Raw genomic sequence first — 26,109 nt, 5'->3', positions numbered from 1 at the left:
CATTTGGAAGTCTTTGATTGACTTGTATACTGTATAAGTGTCAACATGCTTGATGTTTACAAGGCTGTTATTTTATGTAATTTGAGTTTGATGTTTCTTCATGATTAGATTGGGGTTGTATACCAGGTGAAACTGGGTTCTTACTGTATTTTAGCAAGGTTTATGTGTTTTCATTTTGTCCCATTACTGGTAGTGGTAACTTTGATCACTTGATTAAGGAGCGTCTTCTATGCTTTTTCACTGTAAATTTACTCTTTTCCCTTTTATAATTAATATTCTGTGAGGTGGTACTTGGAGACTATGTATATATTCCATGTCTTTTTTTTTAATGTTTATTTATTTTTGAGGGAGAGAGACAGAGTGCAAGTGGGGGAGGGGCAGAGAGAGAGAGAATGAGAGAGAATAGAATCCAAAGCAGGCTCCAGGCTCCAGGCTCCAAGCTGTCAGCACAGGGCCTGATGTGGGGCTCGAACTCACAGACTGCAAGATCATGACCTGAGCCAAAGTTGGACACCTAACCAACTGAGCCACCCAGGTGCCCCTGTGTATTCCTTTCTCATCAGATTTTCCACTTTATTAATTTAGCTATGTTAGTGTGAACTCATGGATTCCAGTTTTAGTCAGTGAGTCACAGTTTGTTACTATCATCATTTATTCTCATGTTCAAATTGTCCAAAATGCAGCCACCGGAAGCTCCTCCTAGCCCGGTTCCCATGCCCCTTTGTAAAGTGTACAGTTCAGTAGTGCAGCCCCATGGCCTTTTGGCATGTCTCCATCCTTCTTTGAGCACTTACTTTTTGTCATAGAAAAATGGTTTTGGACTCACCTTGCGTATTTCTGTCAGAGCCTGGAGTCAGGCATTTCTCCATGGAGTCCTAGTTCTTCTTCTTTTTTAATGTTTATTTATTTATTTTGAGGGGTGGGAGGTGGGGAAAGAGGGAGAGAGGGAGAATGAGAATATCCCAAGCAGGCTCCACGCTGTCAGCACAGAACCTGACTTGGGGCTCCATCTCACGAACTGTGAGATCATGACCTGAGTGGAAATCAAGAGTCAGACGCTTAACCCACTGAGCCACCCAGGCACCCCCCCCCCCCCCCCCAAACACACACCCCTTTATTTCCTGACCCTGCTAGGTTCTGACACACTTCTTGTTGAAGCATTCCTCTATAGGGATGCCTTCCTTACCCTCCTGGGCACTGACACCTCGCCCCAGGCTATCCCCTCAGCCCCAGGCACTTGCTTTCCATCCCATTTGGGTTATGCTGCCTCTTCTCAACCCAGTCTTCAGATACCCACCTTCCTTGGCTCCATCTAATGGTTTTTGAGCTGACTTTTCAAGAAGGGAATGTATGAATAGGAATTAAAACCAACAAAAAATCCTGGAGCACAGTTAAAGACTTGGTATTATTTGGTTGATTTTTTTAACCTTCAAAAAGGGGGTGTTTTATTGGCTGTCAGTAATTAGTGAAAAGTCTCCTCCCATTGATGTCAAATCTGAGAAGTATTTAAAAAGTGTAAGAAAAAGGAAAGACAATTTTCTAGAAAGGCCAGAGGAACTGGATTGGAGTGTAAAGAAATAGTGGCGGGGTATTGAGAAGTGGACTCAGAGTGACGAAGGACTGGCTGCACAGCATCGTGAGGCATTCATTCAGTGAAAGGGTGGGCTACATGTTCACTGCGTTCATTTCTGAGGATATTACCGTGTTTTACAGTAGTTGATGTTTATAATTTTAACCACAGGTTATCATGAAAAAGATATATTTTATTGCTAATATTGAATGACTAAAGGTCGTGTATACTTCATACATTTATATGCCAAGACAAAAGAATATCTAATCCTTTAAAAAATAAGTCTTAAGTCTTTTTTATTCTAGAAAATTAACTCATCCAGAGTTCATCAATCTCTTATCATTCCAGCCAAGATGATGTTATAAATAAATATATGAAAATAAAATTGTCATCCCCTGTTGTGTTCTCTAATTGCATCTGGGTGATTTTCTGTCCCCAGACTGGAAATGTCAGCATGATCTTTAATCAGTCCTTTTCCCTTGCTGCCTACTTCCAATCATTTCTTCTTCTGTCAGTTCTGACAGCTCAGATATCCTGCCACACACTCCTCCTCTTTGCATTCTGCCATTGCCTGGTTAAAGCCTTCATTACTTTTTTGTGAGTTTTTGCATTAACCTCAATTCAATTCACTAAACATTCTGCAAGTGCTTTCCCTGCATCTTTGCCTTTATTTTGATTGCGGCACCTCTGTCTGAAAGGTTAGCTTAATTAAATGTCCCTAGAAGCCAGGTCCAGGAGTAATAGGGAAGGGACTGCGATGAATTCATTGCCTGTCTGCGCATGTCAAAGGGATTATTGTCATACTGAATTGAGGGGTGGGTGAGGGCACTATCGCTGCCAAATCTTCCAGTCTTTTGAGAGGAGCTGCAAATGCATATTTTTACATGAAATCTTAGAATTTTTTCACTTCTCTTTTAGGTGCTTCCCAACAAAAGGGTGATCAACATTGCATTTTAATATGTGAAAGACTCTGAGGAGTCCTGCAGTAAACAAATCTGTTTAAGATTCTGGATTCCTTAGTCTGGCCCAAGAGGCTCTTTACCGCTTGACTCAAGCCTACCATTCACTGATGTTAGAAAGAATGTGCTAGATCTTCTCACTTCTGTGTTTAATTGGATTACTCTCTTAACCTGGAATGCCTCCGTGTTGTTGACCTCATCTCTCATTTAATTTGTCTTTTGCTAGCTTTCTCATCTGCATTTTCCTGACAGCACGTTGTACCTGTCATAAAGTTATTATCCTGTTTATGTTGTTCATGGATCGAATCGTTTTGCATTAAACTAGGACCTTTGAGGACAAAGACCTGTATTCATACTGTATACCATGCACTTGGCACAATGCCTAATGTTTGTAGACACTTCATCACAGAATGAGTGGTTGAGCCTCTGAGTGAAGGCAGGTTGGAACTCAGTCTGGTGTTATGGAGAAACAGTTTTCTAACTGGTCTTCATATCCATTTTATATATATTTTCTGGTGCAAGTTTCTAGGAGCATATTTTATACTGTATTCTTTTGTTCATGCAATACATGTGGCTCTCCATTGCCTAAGGAATAAAGTCCATGCTCTGCACTGTGATATTCAAGATACTCTGTGGTCTAGCCTCAGTTCTCCTTTATAGTTCATCTCCCACTATTCCTTAGTTTGTACTCTCCGAGCCAAATGTGACTACGTTTTCATGATCAGACTCTTTGTGGCTTTGCTCAGCTGATACGTCTGATACTATTTTCCTGTCTCAGCCTGTTGAAATCCCAGTACCCTTCAAGACTTAGCTCAGGCTTTCTCTTTTGTTAAGCCATTCCTCAACTCCTAGAATGGAAGAAATGGTCTCCTATCTGATCCTGGCACATTGGGATTCTCTTAAACATTAATTAAAATTTATCTCTTGTAGTTATGGATATAGCTTTTATATCTTCTGGCTGGGAACAGATATTACATCCAGTACTTTGCTTCGAGTAGATATTTAATACATGGTTTTTAAAATTAGACTATTATATAGTATGCAGAAATAAAGGTAACAGTAACAAGATCATTACTTGGATAAACTGTTATTAGGACAGGTTGCAATAGTGTTAAGTGCTATAAACTTATGTACACAGGGGATTAATGTGGTTTTTATTTTTACCAAATGATTACAAGTAGGTTAGTTGAGGAGAGCCAAGGGTAAATATAGTCGATCTATGTAAATGCTATATTTTATGTAAATATGAAATAGTGTTATTTCTTTTAGTTCTTAACATACATTTGAAGAAAACATGAAATCTAAATAAAATTCTTTCCTTTCTTTTAGGAATCAAGGAAGGACTGAGGTAAGATTATTTCTATGAATATTTTATTGAAGACGTGAGATTATTTTACCATGTATTAGTAATAGCAAAGAGAAGGTGGTGTTTGCATTCTGGAAAACTACATGAAAACACTGGCTGATGGTGAGGAACGCGTAACAGTATAAATGTCACTTTTGTGTGAATGAATGGACTCCTTTCTAGTTGTTCATTCTTAGCATTTTTCTGCTTTGACCCAAAATATCCCTTCACTGGGTACTATGAGGCTTATTCTTGCTTCAGTATTACTCGAATATTATTTCAGTGTGGCAAAGGCATTTGGTCTGGATTTTTCAGGGCTTTAGGTTTTGACCCATTAAGTCCAGGACATAATTGTGGTACCTATCACATACCAGAGAAGTATTTAATAAATGCTTTATGGCCTTTCCTTTGTTGTTGGGAGATTAGTATTTTATGTTTATAAATCCCTTTGATAGAAAATGTGAGGTTCCTTTGGGGAGAGCTGGTATGTAGTAAAAATCCTTGTGAAAAAACGTCTACTACGTCTTTTTTATTCTAAACCTCAATATTGAATTACCTTTGTAAGTATTTATTTGTATTTGTTAAAGTATTCAAAAATAAAACAGCACCATGTACTCCTACAGCAGTCATTAAGACCTAAAAAAGAAATACATCCCCTGCTTATGGGAATGTTTAAGCTTTCTAGTAATAGCTCACTTTTTCCTTTAAGTACAGTCACCTTTTAAATACTCTTATAATACTCATTCATTAAGCAAATACTGTTTTCCTTCTATGTGCCAGGCCCTTTGCTATATATTTATTTATATTATATATTTAAGTATATACATTTGTAAGGATATAAATGTAAGAAGATAAAATCCCTTGACTTCGGAGACCTTAGGGGAAAAAATTTATTCCTGTTTTGGAGCTAGAGTTTCTTCAGCCATAAACCAGAGAAAAACATTTGAAAGCTGTCACCCATCTTTATAATGGTAGATTAGCCCCATTATTCTGACAAATGGGAATAGATTCCCTTTTTGTGACTAAGTATTAAGGATTTTTTGATAAAGTTTTAGAAAAATGTTGAATAAAACTGAGGGCTGATGGGGGGTGGGAGGGAGGGGAGGGTGGGTGATGGGTATTGAGGAGGGCACCTGTTGGGATGAGCACTGGGTGTTGTATGGAAACCAATTTGACAGTAAATTTCATATATTAAATAATAAAAGAAAAGAAAAATGTTGAATAAAATGACTAGAAATTGAGGTTCATATTTTTAAAAAGGTATTTGATTTATAATCAGAATTTCTGTGAAAGATACTTTGAATACATAAGTCTGTTGTAATAAGCTTTTGTTAATGTGTCTGTTAGGTGTCATTTACTTTGAATGAGGATCTTGCAAATATTCACGATATTGGCGGAAAACCAGCTTCTGTCAGCACCCCTAGAGAACATCCATTTGTCTTACAAAGTGTTGGAGGACAGACATTAACAGTCTTTACTGAGAGCTCATCAGGTCAGTGGGAATAGAATTATTTAATGTGATTCCAGTACTTGTTATATAGATGCTGTGTCTCAAATTACACTTTAAGGTCATTATCAAGGCTGCTTTACCTGTTGTTCTGTCTACCTCTATTATTCATTTCATGCTATTTGTTTCTCTACTTTCCTGTGATTAATGAAATTTTGGCTGTTACTCGAAGGGTTTAATTTCCATTTGGGGCATGAAGAAATAGAACAAAGCAGATGGAAGAGTCTGGTGCATCAAGCTGTCTTCTAGGATGTTGAAGAAACAGTATTCTGAGTTTTGCCAAGATAAGGTCATACTTTCCTGTTTTGGTAAATTGATATTCAGCAGCTATAAGTTGTGTTTAAAAAAATACTGCTTAATATTAGGGAATCTTTTAGTCTGAATTTTTGCCTTTGTAGGTTTCAGTTCTAAGAGAGCCTTTTTAGTACCAAGATTTGAACTGTTTTTACTTGGTTTTGACACTCAAGAAGCTCTGTGTTAAGTACAGTTTGTAAATTTTGTTTGTTTGCTCTGATATTCTACCAGTTCAGTAAATCAGGAGCAAGTGTTTCAGTTTGTGCATTAGAGAGGGAGATTTTTTGCAGCATATGTATATGTTTATTTTCACTGTTTCTTGATTTTTAACCTTCTCTGAATGTAGCATATTACTATTAATGTAGCAGGGCAACTCATTTTAATGGAGCTAATTTCCCGTATCTAATTTAAAAAGTTTGTTGGTTGTGTAAGGAAAATGATTTGTGATTTTGTCATATCTGCATTAAACATTACAAAAAAGGCTATAAGAAATTATAGTATGTTAAGGATGTTATTGTTATAAAAAAAGAATATGTTCAGATAAATTTTTTGTGATGTCTTAGAATACCAGTAGCTATAAAAACTGATCTAAAAAATGTTAGTATTTTCCCCCACTTTTAATGTAGAATGTAACACAGGGGTAAAATAATTTTTCTGCATGTGGTTTAGGGTAAAAGTTTTGTTTTATTGCATTATTCTGATGCTACAATAATATTGATACTATAATAATGTGTAGTATTATGGGAGGTAGAAAGTGTTAAATACTTCCATTTTCTCTTGAAGAGGATTCAGTCATTCAACAAATATTTATTGTATGCCATGCAGGGCATAGCACAGGTGCATCCAAGGAATCTGGTGTTTGTCTTGTGATTGATAGGATTTAATAATACCTATTGAACCTGTGGGTTTTTTCTACTTTTGTGTTGGCCCTGGAGTAGAAGAGGCATAGTACCAAGATCGTAAATAGGAGGCAGAACCGTGAAAAAGTTTGAGGTAGGAAAATTTTGAACTACTTTTGTAGAAAAAGGTGTCCTATTTCAGCTTTTTTACATTTTACTAAATTGCTAATTTTTCAACATGTGATTTATTACTTATATAAAAGACAGTGATTTAGCAGGCTCTGTGCTGACAGCTCAGAGCCTAGAGCCTGTTTGGATTCTGTGTCTCCCTCTCTCTCTCCCCCTACCCCGCTAGTGCTCTGTCTCTGTCTCTCTCAAAAATAAATAAAACTTAAAAAAAAATGAAAGTTTTAAAAGACAGTGATTTAGAATGATAAGGTTTGTTATCCTCAAAATTTATCTTCCATTAAAAAAATTTTTTTTAATGTTTATTTATTTTTGAGAGAGAGAGAGAGAGAGAGAGAGAGAGAGAGTGAGAGTAAGCATGTGCAGGCAGGGGAGGGGCAGAGAGAGAGGGAGACACAGAATTCGAAGCAGGCTCCAGGCTCCGAGCTGTCAGCACAGAGCCTTATGCGGGGCTCGAACTCACAAACTGCGAGATCATGACCTGAGCCGAAGTTGGACACTTAACTGACTGAGCCACCCAGGCACCCCTTTATCTTCCATTTTTAATCTCGTAAATTCTTTAGTTAGTATTGTTCTCTTTTTGAACATTTTGTGTTCACATTTCTGGTTACAGTGTACTCCAAAGTGAATATGGTATTATAAGGATTATCTTGGCAGGGATATGGAAGTGGATCAAGATTGTCATCCTTCTTTTGGAGTTTGGACAATATGTTCTTGCTTTGTAGAGCTGTGGTAATACAAATGCAAGTCTAAGTTGCTGCTAGATGCTGCACACTATAAGGAAACTTTTTTCTTATTATTAATAGCAGTCATTTCGGTTTAAGTCCTTGTTCCTTGGTTCTCCTTGCACTTTTCTGGGCTTTGTTTTCCTTATTTGTGAAATGGGATAATAATTATTTACGTTTATGTATAAATAGGAATATATTTAAAACACAACAACACTCTACATAATAAATGGTCAGTGACTATTAACTGTTATTATTAGTTTTTTTTTTTTTTTTTTATAGCTCTAGCTATCTATAGATGTATATATTTTTTTAAGTAAGCTCCGGGCCCAATATGTGGCTTGAACTCAGCCATGACCCCAGGATCAGGTGTTGCATACTCTACTGACTGAGCCAGCCAGGTGCCCCTATATTAGGTCTTGTTTTTAAACACTTTAGGTTTCAAGTTTATTTTAAGCCATGTGCTTGCAGTTTAGCTCTCTGTGTGTATACCATTTGATGAACTTCAGCCAATAGAGATTTTTATGTTTTTTTTTACTGCTTTATTTATTTATTTATTTATGAGCGAGAGTGAGCGAGCGCACGTGTGTGTGCAAGAGCATGAACAGGGGAGGGGCAGAGAGCGAGGGAGACACAGAATCTGAAGCAGGCTCCAGGCTCTGAGCTGTCAGCACAGAGCCTGACACGGGGCTCGAACTCGTGTACCGCGACATCATGACCAGAGCTGAAGTCGGACGCTTAATTGACTGAGTCACCCATTTGCCCCGTTCAGTATTTTTGGATTGCCTCAATGACCGAGGGGAAAAAAAAAAACTCCATAGAGTTTTTTAATGAACCACTATTTTTAATGATTCAATTTTGTATGTTAGAGTTTTTTTGTGAGGATGGAATTAGAGGGGACTGATATGTTTTACATTGTCTTCTTAATTAAACCATTCTGCATTTCTTGAGTGTTCTGTGACCACAGTTTCTAGTTGAGTATTCCTATCTGAGGGAACATGTTTTATTTTTAAGACTATTTGGGGTTTGACTCTTTTTCTGCCTTGACATTTCTCTGTGAAATTCTAAATCTATTTCTCTATTAAATATTTTTTTAGCTAGTCTTCTTATCTCTGTACCGGTATCTAGAGAGAAATGCCTGTGTTCAGTCTTCACTTTTTCCTGCTTGGATCTTTGGTTTAGTGTTTTTATCTACTATTTGTTGGAAATTAAATAACTTATGTTTCTTTTATAATTTACACCCCTATGTTTGTTCGAACTTAGGTTTTATTCTTTATAATTGTAAATCCTAGACTAAAAGTTGCTATTCATTCATCTGTTCAATAGATACTTAATTCTAAGCTCTGTTAGAGTAAGACTAGACTTTTGTTCAGTTGGGCAACTGGTATGTGGAAAAAATAAGTGTTACAGAAAGTACTCTCATGGAGCTATGTATAAAGAAGGAAAAAGAATATGCACTTTAATTGAAGGAACTGGGAAAGACTTCAAAAATGGAGATAATATTTGAGCTGTACCTTAAAAGTATATGAATACTTATATGAATAAGTGTGCCTTGAATGGGAGGAGGGAAATAAAGATAAAAAGCATTTCTCTTGCCTTCAGATACCCTATTCTTCTTCACTTTGCTTTCTCCTACCTGTCATACTTTGTCATAATGTATTAAAATCCATTAAATAGTCCTTGTTGGATCAAAGCAAAAAACTCAGTTGTGGACCTGATAGTCTAGTTTACAGACAAAAAAGTTTGAACTGGTGCCGTGGGAGTGGAAAAGAATATCCTCTTCGAGAGATGACAGAGGTAATTTTGACAGCTTTTGGTGATGAATTGACTCGGACAATTGGATGAGTGAGAAGTCTAGAATGGTTTCTAGGCTTTTTAGGCTTGAGCATCTGGATAAATGGTGAGATCATTACGGAGATAGAAAATATTGGAAGAAATGGGTAGGATTAGAGCTGATAGAACCACGGTGGCATTCGGTGTTCTAAGTTTTCATTACCTTTGACCTTTCTGCAGCAGTTCATTAATTCAGCAAACTGATATTTGTACCTGTTGTTGGCAGGACCTCTTTTATTTAGAGTTGGGGTACTTCATTGAGCAAAATCCCAGCCTGTATGGTGCTTACATTTTAAGTAAGAGGAAATAGCAACAAATAATAAACATAATGAGTAAATTGCATCTTAGTCTAGAAGGTGGTAAATTATCTGAGAAAAGGCAGAGAGTGGTGTCAGGAGTACTGGGTTGAGGGTGGGGCTTGCAAATTTAAGTAGTGTGGTCAGTGTGGGTCCATTGAGAAGATGGGATTTGCACAGCCTTGAACTCCGTCAGAAGACTTAGCCATGTGGTGTTAGTAAGCCAGCTAGGAGTTCTCAAGGCAGAAGCAACAACACATTTGCCCTGAGGTGGGAGCAAGCCTAGCATGTTTCAGGAGTAGCAAGGAGGTCAATGTAGGGTGGAATAGACGGGCCAACGGGAAGAGTAGTGGGCTAGTGGTAGTAGTGAGCTGGAGCAGAAGGAGTTGGCAGTGACCGGTCATAAAGGAGCTTGTAAACCAGTAACAGTTTTGGATTTTATTCTGAGAAAAGTGGGGAGCCACTGGATAGTTTTGAACAGAATAGAGATTTGATATGATTTACATTTTAAAGAATGACTCTGGCCAGCAAGTAGAGAAGAGACTCTGAGGGCAAGTGTGGGAGCTGGAGGCTACTGCAGTAATCAGGGGAGAAATGACAGAGGACTTGGACCTGTCGGTGGTAGCCGTGACAAAGGTCTGGGCTCTCATCTGATGTCCAATCCCATCTTTTTTTTTTTTTTTTTTTTTTTAGTTTTTTTTTTTTTTTTTAATGTTTATTTATTTTTGAGAGTCAAAGCATGAGCAGGGGATAGGCAGAGAGAGAGAGGGAGACATAATCCAAACCAGGCTCCAGGGTCTGAGCTGTCATTGCAGAGCTCAGTGCTGGGCTTGAACCCACAAACCATGATATCCTGACCTGAGGAGAAGTCGGAGACTTAACCGACTGAGCCACCCATCTTTAGTTGTCTGAACAGATAATCCACTTGGATTTTTTGTTACAAAAGTCATAATGATTTTTCCATTCGTTTATTCTCCAGATATTCATATTTCTGTCAGTGATAACATCATCAGTCTTTTATTCTCTTGGCCATGGTAATTCTTAGCCTCCTTTTACTCACACATTTAGTCAGGTGTCTCGTTTCGTCATTTCTGTTGGAAAAATCACATGTAAATGTTTGTGTGGTCCCCTGAAGCAGTCCTGTGAAAACTTCACCCATCCTCGCTACCCTCTCTGGTTCAGTCTGCTGGAATCCCTTTTACAGTAGCTTCCTGGCACCTGCCCCTGCTTTTCCCCTTCGTTTCCCCCCTCTCCCCCCCACCAAGGATTTGTTTGCCTTTTTTAGTTGAAGCCACCTTCCTTCGCTGCTCTAGTCTTGCTTGATTCTTCTTTCTTGATAGTAAGGTTTGTTTTACTCATTTTGCCCCTGAATTAAACCTTGTGGGTAGGATACTGTGTCTCATGCTTATCTCCATAGTGCCTGGGCTAGGATTGAGCAATATAGTGGGTGAGCAAAGGTGCTAAAATCATTTATTTTCTCTTAAGAATTACTACTCCAAAGGTACATTTTAGAATGGTTTTTAAGGGAGATGACTTATTAGTGACAAAGGATGGGCTTTCTTCTTCAGAGTTTCTTAAGACGTTTGAGGTTCAAAACTGAATATTAAATTCCTTTGTTTCTCACTTTATTTCTTGCTCATTATATTTTAATTTTGGCACAGCTGATTCTTTTACTTTTTTTTTTTTTTTTTTTTTTTGCTAATCAGAGTAGTTCAGCACTGTGTGCTGTAACACTTGGTTAACCACTGTACACATTATAATAAGACCTATTCCCTGGATAATATAGCAGCTGAGATAATTGGAAGTATGAGAATTTACTTGGTGGTGGCTTGCCTTATTTTAAGCTTGAGTTCGGTAACATATACTAACACATATTTATCTTAGAATGTGTTTGAATTTGAAGTAAAATGTATATCTGTGGGAATGCTCCTTGAAGATGGAGAATTACTAGTCATGTTGGAAATGTTGTAGGATTTATAATCTGCCTTATATGGACTGTCCCGCAAGTATGGTAAATGAAGCCCAAATATAGGTAATCTTTTTATTTCAAGTTGAAGTTTTGGCTGTTAATGAGAAACTGTTAACTTGGTGCATTTCCCCCATTTGTTGAGGATGGGATATTGTATAATTTTCAGAGGTGTGAATTAAGCTTTATATATGTGTATATGAGGTTGTTAGCACTCAAACTACAGCTCTTTTTTGTTGAATTTTTTTTTTCTCATCCCTGCTTTTAAACATGACTTATACTGTGTTGCCTAAATCATCACCATATGCATATTACCTATTGCCATGCAATGGGACTCTGAGGTTTTATTTAGCCTTATCTGTCATAATTGTAATGATTTTATATCACTTTAGTGCAGTGGTTCTTGAACTTTTTGGTCTTAGAGCTCCTTTATACATTATGTGTTAACATAAATCACATATATATGTGAAAAAGCCTTGTTTTAAAAAAAAATAGGGTGAAATGTGGCATTTTGTAAATCACGTTAATATCTGGCTTAAAAGACTAGCTGTATACTCCTGCCCACTTCTGCATTCAGTCTCGAGTGGTATGTTGATTTTGGTTAAGTATCTGAAGAAAATCTGACCTCTGACAAATTATGCAGTTACAAAACAGAGGAGTAATTAATGACATTTTCAGATAATTGTGAATATTCTTTTGATACTACACCAAAATTTTACTAAGTGGTAGTTTCTTAAAGGTTTGTTGCAGCATAGAATTTGAAATCGGATCAGTAAACTTTTTATAGTCTGTTACATTGAAATCCACAAGGTTTATTCAGTACTTTTTTTTTTTATTTAAAAAAAATTTTTTTTTAAACGTTTATTCATTTTTGAGACAGAGAGAGACAGAGCATGAATAGGGGAAGGTCAGAGAGAGAGGGAGACACAGAATCTGAAACAGGCTCCAGGCTCTGAGCTGTCAGCACAGAGCCTGATGCGGGGCTCGAACTCACGGACCGCGAGATCATGACCTGAGCCGAAGTCAGACACCCAACCAACTGAGCCACCCAGGCACCCCTTATTCAGTACTTTGAATAGATCTTTTACCTATGCATGATTTTGTAACATCACATGTGCATCATTTTGAGAATGTTGGTTCACTGAGTTGTGCACTTCTTCCACATGTTGCCATGTTTCCTTACTCAATATCGAAATTTTGCATTCATTAACATCACTGTCTTAATCAGAAGATCTTTAGGTATTAGAGTGCTGTCAAGTTTATGGTGATGGGTGTAAGTTTTTAACAAGGGCTAATTTTCATTTTAAAGGTTGAATTTTAATTTTTAAACATTTTTAATATTTGAGAGAGAGACAGAGCACAAGTGGGGAGGGGCAGAGACACAGGGAGGCACAGAATCCGAAGCAGGCTCCAGGCTCTGAGCTGTCAGCACAGAGCCCGACACGGGGCTCGAACTCACGAGCCATGAGATCACGAGCCGTGAGATCATGACCTGAGCCAAGATTGGACGCTCAACTGACTGAGCTACCCAGGTGCCCCTGAATTTTATTAATGGTATCAAATACTCTCGGTTGTTTCTTTGAAAGGATGGGCTTATTCCATTCATTTTTGAGAATTTCTTCCAGATACTGGAGCCTGATAACCAGAGTTTGTGTGGCAGCCACCTCTAAGTGTCGTCCGCTTTAGCAAGTGCACCAGGCTTTCCACTCTTCCAGTGAGTTATGTGCAAAGACCCTGGTGGCAGAAGTCGGGAAGCCTTATTTTTTCCTTACTCTTGAGTAATGGCCATGCTACTGAACATTTGGGATCATATCAGTTTCTGGCACTTTTATACTTGTCAGGAAGAACAAACTGAAGCCAAAATGTATGACCTTAGTGTTTTGTATATTTCCCGAGCTGCCACCAAGGTTTGTGGCTGACTGCAGAGGTTCAGCTTTGAGATTTCTGCCAACTGCCTGAGTCAGGCCTACTCTCTGGAAAGTTAAACCTAATAGCAGAAAATGTTCCTTTATTCAATGGTTGGAAAAGAGAGTAAAAGGCATGCTTATACTCTTTTCATGTTCAGGTATTTATGTATAGATACATGGTTGTTATATAGTGTGGATTTCATAATTTGGGGATGAGGGTGAGGAGGAGAAAAAGGAAAACTTGTAAGAATAACATTAAGGTTTGGAATCACAAGTTAAATCCATTAAAGCTGATTTATTTTTTTAATGAAATATTTCAAGCCTGTAGTAAAGTGTAGAGAATGGCATAACTTGTGTGCAACATCTCTATTTCATAACTTGATATTTGCCATATTTTTTAAGGATATAAAACATTTTATTTTTTTTTAATTTTTTTTTTTTTTTAATGTTTATTTATTTTTGAGACAGAGAGATACAGAGCATGAATGGGGGAGGGTCAGAGAGAGGGAGACACAGAATCTGAAACAGGCTCCAGGCTCTGAGCTGTCAGCACAGAGCCCGATGCGGGGCTCGAACTCATGGACTGTGAGATCATGACCTGAGCCGAAGTCAGCCGCTTAACCAACTGAGCCACCCAGGCGCCCCAGGATATAAAACATTTTAGATACAGTTGACATTCCATTTTCTTTTTCCTGGTCCCATTCTACCTTCCTTTCCAGAAGTAACCATTGTCCTGGAGTTAGTGTATATTATTGTGAGAGTTTGCAATTGCTTACAACAAATTCTTCACAATATTAATGAAGAAAACAAAATTCTTTAGAGATGGTTTAAGCAGTGTCATCTGAATTTCTAACAGTTAGGAAGTTCAGTGTTTAGATTGAATAGAGATTTTTTAGTGTAGAGTATTTCTTGACAAGCCTTTTTTTGTTGTTTCTTTTGTTTCTTTAGTACATGAATTTTTTAAATTTCCTAGAATTTAGCATAAATTATGTGATTAAGGGGCACCTGGTTGGCTCAGTCGGTTGAGCATCCGACTTCGGCTCAGGTCGCGATCTCACAGTTTGTGGTTTCAAGCCCCACGCTGGGCTTTGTGCTGACATCTCGAGCCTGGAGCCTGCTTCAGATTCTGTGTCTCCTCCTCTCTCTGCCCCTCCCCACTCACGCTTTGTCTCACTCTGTTTCTCAAAAATAAGTAAATGTAAAAAAAATTTTTTTTAAAATTATGTGATCGAAAGTAATTATTAATGAGAAACTTAAAAACTCAATCCCATGTTTTCTGGTGAGAAATACTGATTGATCAGTGAAAACTATGAGGATAAAAGAAAATATTTGAATTTTGTGTTAGCCTTGCCACTCAAGCATTTTTTATTTTGGTAATGCAGTTTTCTATATCTGTATTGTGATAAGCATACTGTCAGTGTTTTGAGTATGAGTTAGGTAATATAGTATTATTTCTCAGAAGAATTGATGTATAATTTATGCTAGGAATATTGGCATGTTGGTTTTTGTCAGTTTTAATCATTGCTATGAATTTGTTAAAGTAACCTAACTTTAGAAAGCATCTTCAAGTTTTTATCTTTATTGTATGTTGTGTTTACTCTTCCTAAAATTCTGTGATGCTCAGTTTTTATCCTCAAACCTCTCATTTCCTTTTGGTAAAGCAGCTGAGAAGAACTTGGAAGGTTTTTATTATGCCTGGATGTACTGATAGGCTGTACAAACATGTTTCTCCTTTTTCCTTTTAATTTTCTATAGCTTCCAGGTTATAAAGTTGGTTCTTTGTTTTGATTCATGTATACTTAGGAAGAACCTGGCTTCTTTACAGACATAGTAAAATCAGTTTTACAGTGCATATTATATTACTTTAAGTATTAAAACTAGGTCTTGAAACAGTGTTAATTTAAAACTACCAGTGTTTTTCAAAAAAAGTAAAACCATCTTAATTTTTTAAAAAATCATTTTCTTTGGGTGTTTGAAATAACTTTATTGCCATTTAGTATGAGCAGGGAAGGTGCAGAGAGAGAGGGAGACACAGAATCTGAAGCAGGCTCTAGGCTCTGAGCTGTCAGCACAGAGCCCGACATGGGGCTTGAACTCATGGACCGTGAGATCATGACCTGAGCAGAAGTCAGATGCTCAACCGACTGAGCCACCCAGGAGTCTCTATTGCTATTAGTTTTTTAAACCTTATGCAAGACTGTTGCTCACAGACATGGTTTTGTCTCTGGTTCTTTGAGCATTCTTATATCAATATTTAAAATGGAGAAAATGCCTTACAACTGATTTTTCTTTTTCTGCCACATAGCCTTTCATTATGGAAAGAGAAGACACATTACTTGGTTGGCTTTATACTTTGAGGGCTTAAAACTGTATTCTTTGATAGTACTAATACAGTAATTCCTTACAGAAAAAAAGAAGCTTAAGACTTTAAATTTGGTTTATTACTTTAAAAAGCAATTCATACTCTTTATTTATTTTATTTTTATTTTTATTTTTATTTTTATTTTTATTTTTATTTTTATTTAATTATTTTTTAAGTAGGCTCCATATCCAGTGTGGGGGCTCAACCTCATGACCCCGAGATCAAGAGTCCCATGTACTACCAACTGAGCCAGCCAGGCACTCTTCACCTTCTTTATTTAAATTTTATTTATTTATTTTTTATGTTTAATTATTTTTGAGAGAGAGAGAGAGAGAGACAGAGTGTGAGTGGGGGCAGAGAGAGAGGGGACACAGAATTTGAAGCAGGCTCCAGGCTCTGAGCTGTCAACACAGAGCCCAGCGCGGGGCTCGAACTCATGAACCGTGAGATGATGACCTGAGCCGAAGTCGTCTGCTTAACCGACTAAGCCACCCAGGCACCCCTTACATTCTTTATTTTATTTATTTGTTTTTTAATTAAAAAAATTAATGTTTATTTCTTTTTTGAGAGAGAGAGACAGAGTGCGAGTTGGGGAGAGGCAGAGAGAGAGACACACACACAGAATCTGAAGCAGGCTCCAGGCTCCTAACTGTCAGCACGGAGCCCAGTAGGGGGCTCAAACCCACGAACTGGGAGATCGTGACCTGAGCCGAAGTCAGATGGTTAACTGACTGAGCCACCCAGTCGCCCCCACATTCTTTATTTTATAAAACGTGCATGGGGCACCTGTCTGGCTCAGTCAGTAGAACATGGGACTCTTGATCTTTGGTTTGTAAATTTGAGCTCCACAGTGGGTGTAGAATCTTTAAAGTGCTGTCCAATAGAAATAAAATGCAAGTCACATACATATTTAAAAAAATTTTTAAAGATGCATAGGACACCAAAGGCTTTCATGTAAAAAAGTAACAGCCACTTCTCCCACGGCCTCACTAGTCCCACTTATAGGATACCAGCCCTGGTCAAAAGCTACATCACAACAGAATAGGAAGGGCTACCAAAATGAATTTGAAACCTACATTTGAACTATATTCTTGACTACACAGGTTGTGATGCAAAGTGCCTTGTGTCATTTTATATTCTTGTAACTATTTGGTCTGGAAGAATTGAAGGAGGTTTTTATTAAGGCATAAATATTTACAACATTTACATCTTTCTTACCATTAAGCAGTGAAAGGTAACAGAAATAGGTAATCTCCAAGCACGTATTTTGTTGACTATGGTGAGCACTTTACATGAATTATTTCCTTTATTTCATGCAGCAAGCCTGAGGTAGGTACCATTTTTATTTTATTTGATTGATGAGAGAAATGGGCTTTACATAGGATACAGCTTGACTAATATCATGCAGCTTATAAGCTTGTGCCCTTAATCCTCATACTAGTGGTTTTCACCGTGACCGCAAGATCAGTTTCCTGATTAAAAGGTAACATTAAAAAAAGAAAGGGAGAAATAGAAGAGATTTAACTTTTTATTTTGTATTTCACACATACACTGATGTAGAATAATAAAAAGAATCCTGTATGTCTTCACCCACTTTTAGGGATTTATGGTGCATTTTGTAACATGCTGTCTGTGAAAAGAGCTACTTTTATAAATAGGTATAAGTTGACTTTATTCATACACATTTGCACTCCTGCCCCATCATTGCCCTGCTGAATTTTACCTCCCAAAGTTCTATAAGGCTATATACCGCTGCTTTTGTTTTGGGTTTTTATCACAGTGATAGTTTTACCTATTGTAAACCTCAGTTCCTTCTTCAATTCCCGATTGGATTTGCCTTGCAGAATCAAAAATAACCTGTCTGATCATCGTCTGTAGATTATGAATATATTTTTAACCTGCCACCTCCAGGTATATATCTTTAATAACTATCTAGTGCAGTGGTTCCTACCTGGGGACAACTTTGGCAGCTTCTAGAGATGTGTTTGGTTGTCACAGTTGACTTGTTACTGGCATCTAATGAGCAGGAATGCCACCAGATATCCTACTGTGCACAGGACAGCCCCTTGCAACAAATAACTACTGAGCCCAAAATTTCTTGCCGAGGACAAGAAATCATGGTCTCGTATAAGAGAAACTGTTATTTTTAGCAGACAAGCTATTTGATATAGCTAATGATGATACTGAAGTCATGAAATAATTTTTTTTTTTTTGAAGGAGCCAGCAGGAGTGACCAAAACCTGTTCACCTCCCAGTAGTTGCTTTTGTTCTCTGCTTTCCCTCCTCCTCCTGCTGCTCCTCCTGCTGTTTTTCTTCTGTTGTGTCAGAAGAAATTTGTGTGCTTTTAGGAGACTGCCCTTGAGGTTTTAGCTTTATATGGATGTTTAAGAATTTTCTATTTTGTCCTTAAATTTTTTTTTTAAAGTTTATTGTTTTGAGAGAGGGAGAGTGCCTGAGCCTGATGGGGGGAGGGGCAGAGAGAAAGGGAGAGCGAGAATTCTAAGCAGGGTCCACCCAGTCAGCACAGAGCCCTAGATGGGGCTTGATTTCAGGAATCAGGAGATCAGGACCTGAGCCAAAATTGAGTTGGATGCTTAACCTGCTGACCTACCCAGGTAACCCCAAAATATCTACTCTTAAGCACCATATTTTTTTCATTAGCCACTGTTTATCAGATTACTTCTTTAAAACACTTTCGGGTATTTACCATGACCACAAAAGTACATTTTTCTTTGTGTAAGTTCTAGCTGATGAAGAATCGTAGAGCAAAAAAACATGGTGATTTAAACATGGCTTTTTATTGCCCCTGAAAAAATTCTTACATTTAAAGGGTTGTCACCTTCTACCTCATCCACTCTAATTCAAGCTTGATTTAATCCTAAATTTTTTTTTTAACGTTTATTTATTTTTGAGACAGGGAGAGACAGGGCATGAACAGGGGAGGGTCAGAGAGAGGGAGACACAGAATCTGAAGTAGGCTCCAGGCTCTGAGCTGTCAGCACAGAGCCCGACGTGGGGCTCGAACTCATGGACCACAAGATCATGACCTGAGCCGAAGTCGGCCGCTTAACTGACCGAGCCACCCAGGCGCCCCTCAAGCTTGATTTAATTCTTAAATTTCAAGCTTGAAAGTTTAGGTTTAGGAAGGAGAAAAAAGCAGTACAAAGTTGAAATGTGGCAGATTTCTCACTTATATATTAGTGTATTAGTAGAGAAGAATTATCTATAGGGCTTTTCATGATAAAAACTTACCAGGAAAGAAAACTAAACTTTTTTTCTCTTCCCCACCCCCATATTCTCTTTAACTTTTCATTGTGGAAAAATTTTAAGCATATACAAAAGGAGAGAAATAGTATAGTCAGTCTTGTTTCAGCTGTACTACAGCCACTGCCCTTTGTACCTCACAGGACTATTTTATTTATTATTTATATTTTTTCAATGTTTATTTTTGAGAGAGAGAGAGAGTCAGAGCACGAGCAGGGGAGAGGCAGAGAGAGAGAGGGGGAGACTCAGAATCTGAAGCAGACTGCAGGCTCTGGGCTGACAGCACAGAGCCCAATGCGGGGCTCAAACCCATGAACCGTGAGATCATGACCTGAGCCAAAGTCAGATGTTTAACCAACTGAGCCACCCAGGCACCCCAATGTTTATTTATTTTTGAGAGAGAGAGTCAGAGCACGAGCCGGGGAGAGGTAGAGAGAGAGGGAGACACAGAACCTGAAGCAGGCTCCAGGCTCTGGGCTGTCAGCACAGAGCCTGATGTGGGGCTCAAACCCACAAACCATGAGATCATGACCTGAGTCGGAGTTGGAGTCGGACTCTTAACTGCCTGAGCCACCCAAGCACCCCAGGAGTATTTTAAAGAAAATCTCACACAGTATATTATTCTCTCCTAAAATTCTTCAGTATGTATCTCCATGAGGATTCCTTTTTTTTTGTAAATAAATTACCACAACATTATTAGGATACCTAAAAAAAAAAAAAAAAAACAACAACAAAAACCCAACAAAAAAACAAAAAACAGTAATTCCAATATCATTATAGATCTAGTCATTGGGAGCTGTAATGCTCAAATTCCAATGATTCCTGATTTTTCTCCTCTTCTGATACATGGTTCAGTTCTATCTGAAGGCACAGTGATTTGCATCTGCACAGCTCACAGTGTTCACTTGTAAAGGTACCACTGGAGAAAATATAATTCATCAAGTCATTTATATTACTGTGAAGGCATGAAGCACTCTCTGTAGAACTGTCTAAGGAATTTGGCTGATAAAGAAGTGACAGAACATTGTGTGTCAACTAAAATAAAAAGAAATGACAGAAAAGAAATCATTCTAAGTTGTACTGAGGTACTGATGTCTAACTTGCGACGTTGTTGCTGGGGGGTATACTTAAGCAGTGTTTATTGAATGTGTTTGGGTTATTTTCAGATTGTATATGGTTAAAGTTACATACAGTTAACCAGATACATTTAGGAAGAAGGAAATCTTAATTCAGTCTGCCCAAACTCTAAAGAAAGAGGGCTTTTAAAACAAAGGTTAACACTAAAATAGGAGTGCCTGGGTGGCTCAGTTGGTTAAGCATCCAACTCTGGATCTCGGCTCAGGTCATGATTTCACGGTTCATGAGTTCAGGCTCTGCATCAGGCTTTGTGCTGATGATGCAGAGCCTGCTTGGGATTCTCTCTTTCCCTGTCTCTCTGCCCCTTCCCCTGCTCACGCTCTCTCTCCCTCAAAGTAAATGAATAAGCTTAAACACACATACACACACATACACACAATAAAAGCAGGTGGTATAAGAATTTATGTGATGAATGGAATAAAAAAAGATTCATTAATTTACTACATATAATATGGATAGGGAGTGTATCCCTATCTGTCAATATAAACAATGGGGATATTATATTCAATTTGTATATAAACCTTGATTTAGAATATTTCTTGCAATATAAAAGAGATTGATGAGGAACAGAGAAACCTATTCCCTTTAAGTTGAATTTAAGTTTAAAATCTCTTGAAAGTCACTTGAATTTATGTGTCTTTAATGCAAAACAACTCAGTAAAACGTTTTTAAGTTCTGAAATAGAAACTCCTTCCTCTGTGTTCTTACCAACTGTTAGAACTCGACAGCTGTGGCCTGGCCAGAGGTGAAACACTGATAGAGAGCCAGCATGCTCTAAAAGACTGCTGTGTTTGAAAAGACATGTAGCTGGTGATTATTATTTTTTTAAGAACTCTATGTATGCGTATCGGTCCACAATTTCTTGCTTACACTGTACCATTAGCTCTTCCAGAAGAAAAAGGGGGGGGAAACCCTACGGACACATTCAGTGTTCACATTTTCCCCCCCTTCCCCCTCTAAAAGAGTCCGTCTTTCTTGAGAATATTTTATGGTTAGAAGTTGTAGCCTTCTCTGCTCATACAGAAAAACAGCACACCGCGCAGGATTGTTTACAGCTTCGGTTTCGTTTTCATAACTGAGCCAAACCTTAATGACTGTGAGGATCTTGCAGGTTTTTCCTTACTGTGTCACTTGTCCTGTACCATAGCTCAACAGTTTCTTGAGAGGAACACCTATACTGTTTAGCAAAGGAAAATGTCTGGTGATTTAGAGCAGTGCACAGTCCTTTTTCTGCAGCTTCTAGGTGAAGGGTGATTTTTCTTACGTTCCCAAATTAGGGACAGTGTCCCACGGATTGGGGATTATGGCATAAATACCATGATGCTCAGTGCTTGCCCACAGTCTTTCTTCCCTTGCCATTTCTGTGCACACCGGCCAACTTCTAGATCTCAACATCTGTGTGTCTTCCTGAATGTTTTCTCTACTGCCAGCCACTCTGCCTTCATGGAGGGCTAGTCAGAAATGCTAGGGTGTTAACACTCACTCTGAGAACCGCTCTCAGCCAGTATCTGACAGGAACTGGTGGGTAAATACCCAACTCCCTTAACCCTCAAGTGGGGTAACTCTGGACACATGTCCTACAATGTCTGTAGCAAGATTAAACAAGTTTTCCACAGTGATACGTAGTTGGTACCAATTTTCGAGACTCATCTCTTCAGTAATTTCTTTCCTCTTCCTGTCTCTTTTCCCCAGCCATCTTTCAAAGTTTCTTGGGATCATCTCACAAATAAGTTACCTGAACTTTAAAACCGTGTCTTAGAGTCAGCTTCTGGAAGAATCCAACCTTTATTTAGAAATTGGAAATCGTGTCTTTATAGAGATGACCTTGACATATACCCCACCTTTGAAAAAATTATGGACCAAACGTGCTATTACAATTTTTACTAAGTTACTTAGTGCCATACTTCACAACTTACCACTTACACTGATAAGTGTAACTTACTGTATAACTGTAACTGCGTAAGTGTAACTCCCTAGTACAAGTGGCACTGATGTGTTCTTTGACCCTCAGCTTTTTGAGTGTCTGTGCGCCCAAATGGCTTTAAACCCTACTGTGATCCCTAGGGATACTGCACATAAAGCATACTTTAATAGACCCAAATAGCCTAAGACTGAGGTTCAGGAAGATGTAAAGGAGGAAGCCGAGATGTACTTTTAGAACACATTGTTGTTTTTCATGCTGTGTCCTTGCAGACATTTTCTCTCCCCTACTCATTGCCTGTTTCTGCTGCCCTCTCAGTCAGCTGCCTATTCCCATTCTGACCGACCGTCTTCCTCACCTACCTCTGCTCCTACCTGGTATGACTGACTCTGCTCCACTAGGCTTTCATTAGTTCCCCCAATGGGACTCAATCTCGCTGTGTGACAAACACGTCCTTCCCATCCCTACCCTTCTATTCATTTGGACGTCTCCAGTGCCTCCGCGAACTGTTGTTACGACCTCAAGAAGATGCTCTCGGATACCACCTCTGACTCTTTTTCTGACTTCAGCCCCTAGTCTTTTAGATACGCACATTCTCTGTTTCCAGCTTTTGGAAATAACTACTTCAAAGTCATAGAACTGTCCCATTGAATATACTTTATTCAGGAAGACAGTTGCAAGGGGAAAATATGTATACACAGTACCTCATTAGCTGAAGAAACTATCATTTGTGAGAAACTGTCTTATTCCAAGACTATAAAATTCATGAAAATTAATTCACATAAATTAACTGCATCACTGATTCAGCTGACATTCACCTTCCACCAAAGCTTTTACTTGCTTCTAAGTCTTGTCAGAAAAAAAAAATATTAAAATAAGTGGGAGAAAGAAAAACTAATTGGAAACTGTGTAATGGTAAGTTTACCAGACTGTCTCACAGAGATAACTGTAGTCTCTTCGTATTAAAGAAAAATCAGTAAAATCTTCAGTGCTAGAACCATGATTCTGGTTTGCTTGTTTTTAACATATTAGTCCTTACGAAGTTTAGTATTTCTAATACTGCAGTATTTCTAGATGGGTTATGTCCACAGTAAGACTTATGCTTGAAAGTTAAACAATTCTATTAGAAAGGAAACAGTGTCACTCATGATATGTAAGAGATTGTATAGCAAATTCTGTAATGAATGTATGAATTCAGAATCAAAGCACAGCTTTCAGTGTTCTATATTTTGATCTGAGCAGTGGTTATAGGAATGTGTTCACTTTGTGAAAATTCATCAAAGCTATAAACTTATGACTTGTGTACTTTTTTAAAATTTAGGTTATATTTCAGTAAAATTTTTATTAAAGCAAAGCACAAGAAGAAAACACATTTTTCTTTTTCTTTTTTCTTTGAGAGAGTGTGTTTGCGAGCAGGGGAGAGGGGCAGAGGGAGAGAGAGAGAATCCCAAGCAGGCTCCATGCTGTCCCACAACCCTCGGATCATGACCTGAGCTAAAATCAAGAGTTGGACACTCAACCGACTGCGCCATCCACGCACCCTGAAAGCACATTTTTTGTAAAAATCTGTGAACCAGATCTCCTAGTTGGTTCAGAAAATTAAATTACAGGTATTAAATCACATTGTATGAGTTTGCTAGGGCGCCCTCACAAAAAGGACAGACTGAGTGGCCTAAAGAACACATTTATTTTCTCACTGTTCTGGAGCCTAGAAGTCTAACATCAAGGTGCCAAGGTGCCTGAGTGGCTCAGTCGGTTAAGCATCCGATTCTTGGTTTTGGCTCAGGTCTTGATCTTACGGTTTGTGAGATTGACCTCGGGCATGGAGCCTGCTTGGGATTGTTTCTCTCTCTGCCCATTACCTCCTCATGCTCACATTCTTTCTCTCTCTCTCTGTGTGTCTCTCTCTCAATGAATGAATGAATGAATCTTGAAAAAAATAAAATGAAAGTGGCAGCATGATGGTTTCTTCTGAGGCCTCTCTCTGTAATGTGCAGATGGCCACCATCTTGCTGCTGCTTCACGTGGTTGATCCTCTGTGCACAGACACCCCCGGTGTGTGGTTCTGTGACCAAGTTTCTTCTTAGAAGATCACCAGTCATTTTGGATTAGGGTCTACCCTGCCTGTAGAGTACAGTAAAACTGTAGAGTTAACATCTTACTATCTCTGATTTGATTTGGATTTCCCTAGAAGCTTACCATGTGATATTTGATTGGGAACCTGAGATTGACTCTGTAGCACAAGGTGTGTCTGTCCTGTGGTTTACATATCATTGGAGAGTGGTACATCCATGGCTACTTCAACCAGTAGAATCATCTTGGCTAAATTTACAGAATTAGAAGGAGTGCTGTTTAAATAGTAATTTGCTGACATTATTAGTGGAGGAGACTTGCCTTTTGACCCAGACCATTTCCGAATAGGAGGATTGTGTGTGTGTGTGTGTGTGTGTGTGTGTGTGTGTGTGTGTGTGTGTGTGTTGTAGGATATTGATCGGAAGAGAACTCATTTTACTAATAATGGTAACTCAGACACTAAAGGTAGTGACTGTGCTGCACAGATAAAAGGAAAGTATATTGGGAAAATAAAAAGTCATAGACTGTTGGTGGAGTTTAAGTACTAGACCAAAGATGTTTTAGGACAAAATATTCAAACTTACTGGTTCATTATTCAGAGTAAAATAGGGACTGGCAAACTCTGTTCTATTGAAAATGATCTCTCCCAGTTGTAGTGTTCTCTAATTTGGAAAACCTGGGTCTTATGGTTCTTTTCTTTGAGTTTAATTTTAAAGGTAGAGGAAGTGCTTAAGCGTTATCGAGTTCAGGGGTGAATTCAGCAGTATAACACAAGAGTTTATGTGTGTTATAGCTCCTAAAATAGTGCTGGGGTAAGAAACTGAATCCAGTCTGTAGGCCTTTTTTATTTGCTTGCTTTCTGTTTTGTTTTTAATGAACTTTGATGATTTTAAGCAGGGCAGTCATTCTCAGGATGGTTGGACTGGTAGCCATTATTCCTTATTTCGTACTCACTTGTTTCACATGCTTCTCTTACCTGCCCCACACCTGACAACTTGTGGGTTTGAGATAGTTTCCTTTTTTTGAGGTAACAGATTACTTTGAATGATTTTGAGAAATAGAACCAGAGACCAGTTTCTTTACTTCACGCCCATGTCTTTCCTGCGATGGTAAGAATAGCAAAAAAGTGAAGAGATGAGTAAAAAGACAAGTTATGTATCTTTGGACACAGGACAGAATGATAATGGGCTCTGCAGTTCTTGCTTTAGGAGTATAGACAAAACTAAAAGAAATAATTGTAAGTAATTTGGCGGTCCTGAATGACTATTGCAAAGCATTCTGATATTGTGTACCTCTTAAGCAAATTATAAGGAACCACTTTGGAACACTGTAGATTTTCCTATCCATTTGAAGTTAGAGGAAATTAAAAAAAAAAAATTCCCAGATGGAGAATCTTAATATTCCTGAAGGTTACCATACCCATCTTAGGAATGGAATCTCATAGCTTATTTGGTTAGGGAATTAAGAAATTAAGTGGTAGAGGGGCACCTGGGTGGTTCAGTCGGTTAAGTGTCTGTTGGTTGCGGCTCAGGTCATGATCTCGCTGTTTTGTGTTTGAGCCCCGCTTTGGGCTATGCACTGTCAGTGCAGAGCCTGCTTGGGATTCTCTCTCTCCCTCTCTCTCCCTCTCTCTCCCTCTCTCTCCCTCTCTCTCCCTCTCTCTCCCTCTCTCTCCCTCTCTCTCCCTCTCTCTCCCTCTCTCTCCCTCTCTCTCCCTCTCTCTCCCTCTCTCTCCCTCTCTCTCCCTGTCTCTCCCTCTGTCTGCCTCTGTCTCCCTCTGTCTGCCTCTCTCTCCCTCTCTTTCCGTCCCTCCCCCGTTTGCACTCTTTCTCTCTCTCAGAATAAATAAATAAACTTAAAAAAATTAAAAAAAAAAAAATTCAACGGTAGAGACCAGTGGGGTGTTTGGTTTTTTTCAACTATAG

General features: G+C 38.5%; 1 protein-coding gene across 5 annotated transcripts in view; it reads left to right on the top strand.

The window, feature by feature from the left end:
- The window catches only part of GTF2F2 (general transcription factor IIF subunit 2), a 201,090-nt gene that overhangs the window by 65,959 nt on the left and 109,022 nt on the right, over window positions 1-26,109 (top strand). For all 5 annotated transcript variants that reach the window (XM_042974418.1, XM_042974472.1, XM_007085381.3 and 2 more), the window contains 2 exons: window positions 3,859-3,877; window positions 5,222-5,366. In XM_042974418.1, coding sequence (XP_042830352.1) covers window positions 3,859-3,877; window positions 5,222-5,366 — 164 coding nt within the window. The remainder of the gene's footprint in view (window positions 1-3,858; window positions 3,878-5,221; window positions 5,367-26,109) is intronic.

Source organism: Panthera tigris, chromosome A1, assembly GCF_018350195.1.
Source record: "Panthera tigris isolate Pti1 chromosome A1, P.tigris_Pti1_mat1.1, whole genome shotgun sequence".
In the NCBI taxonomy this organism is placed as follows: domain Eukaryota; kingdom Metazoa; phylum Chordata; class Mammalia; order Carnivora; family Felidae; genus Panthera; species Panthera tigris.
The sequence above is the reverse complement of the archived record's forward strand: the minus strand, read 5'-3'. Positions and strand labels throughout refer to the sequence as shown.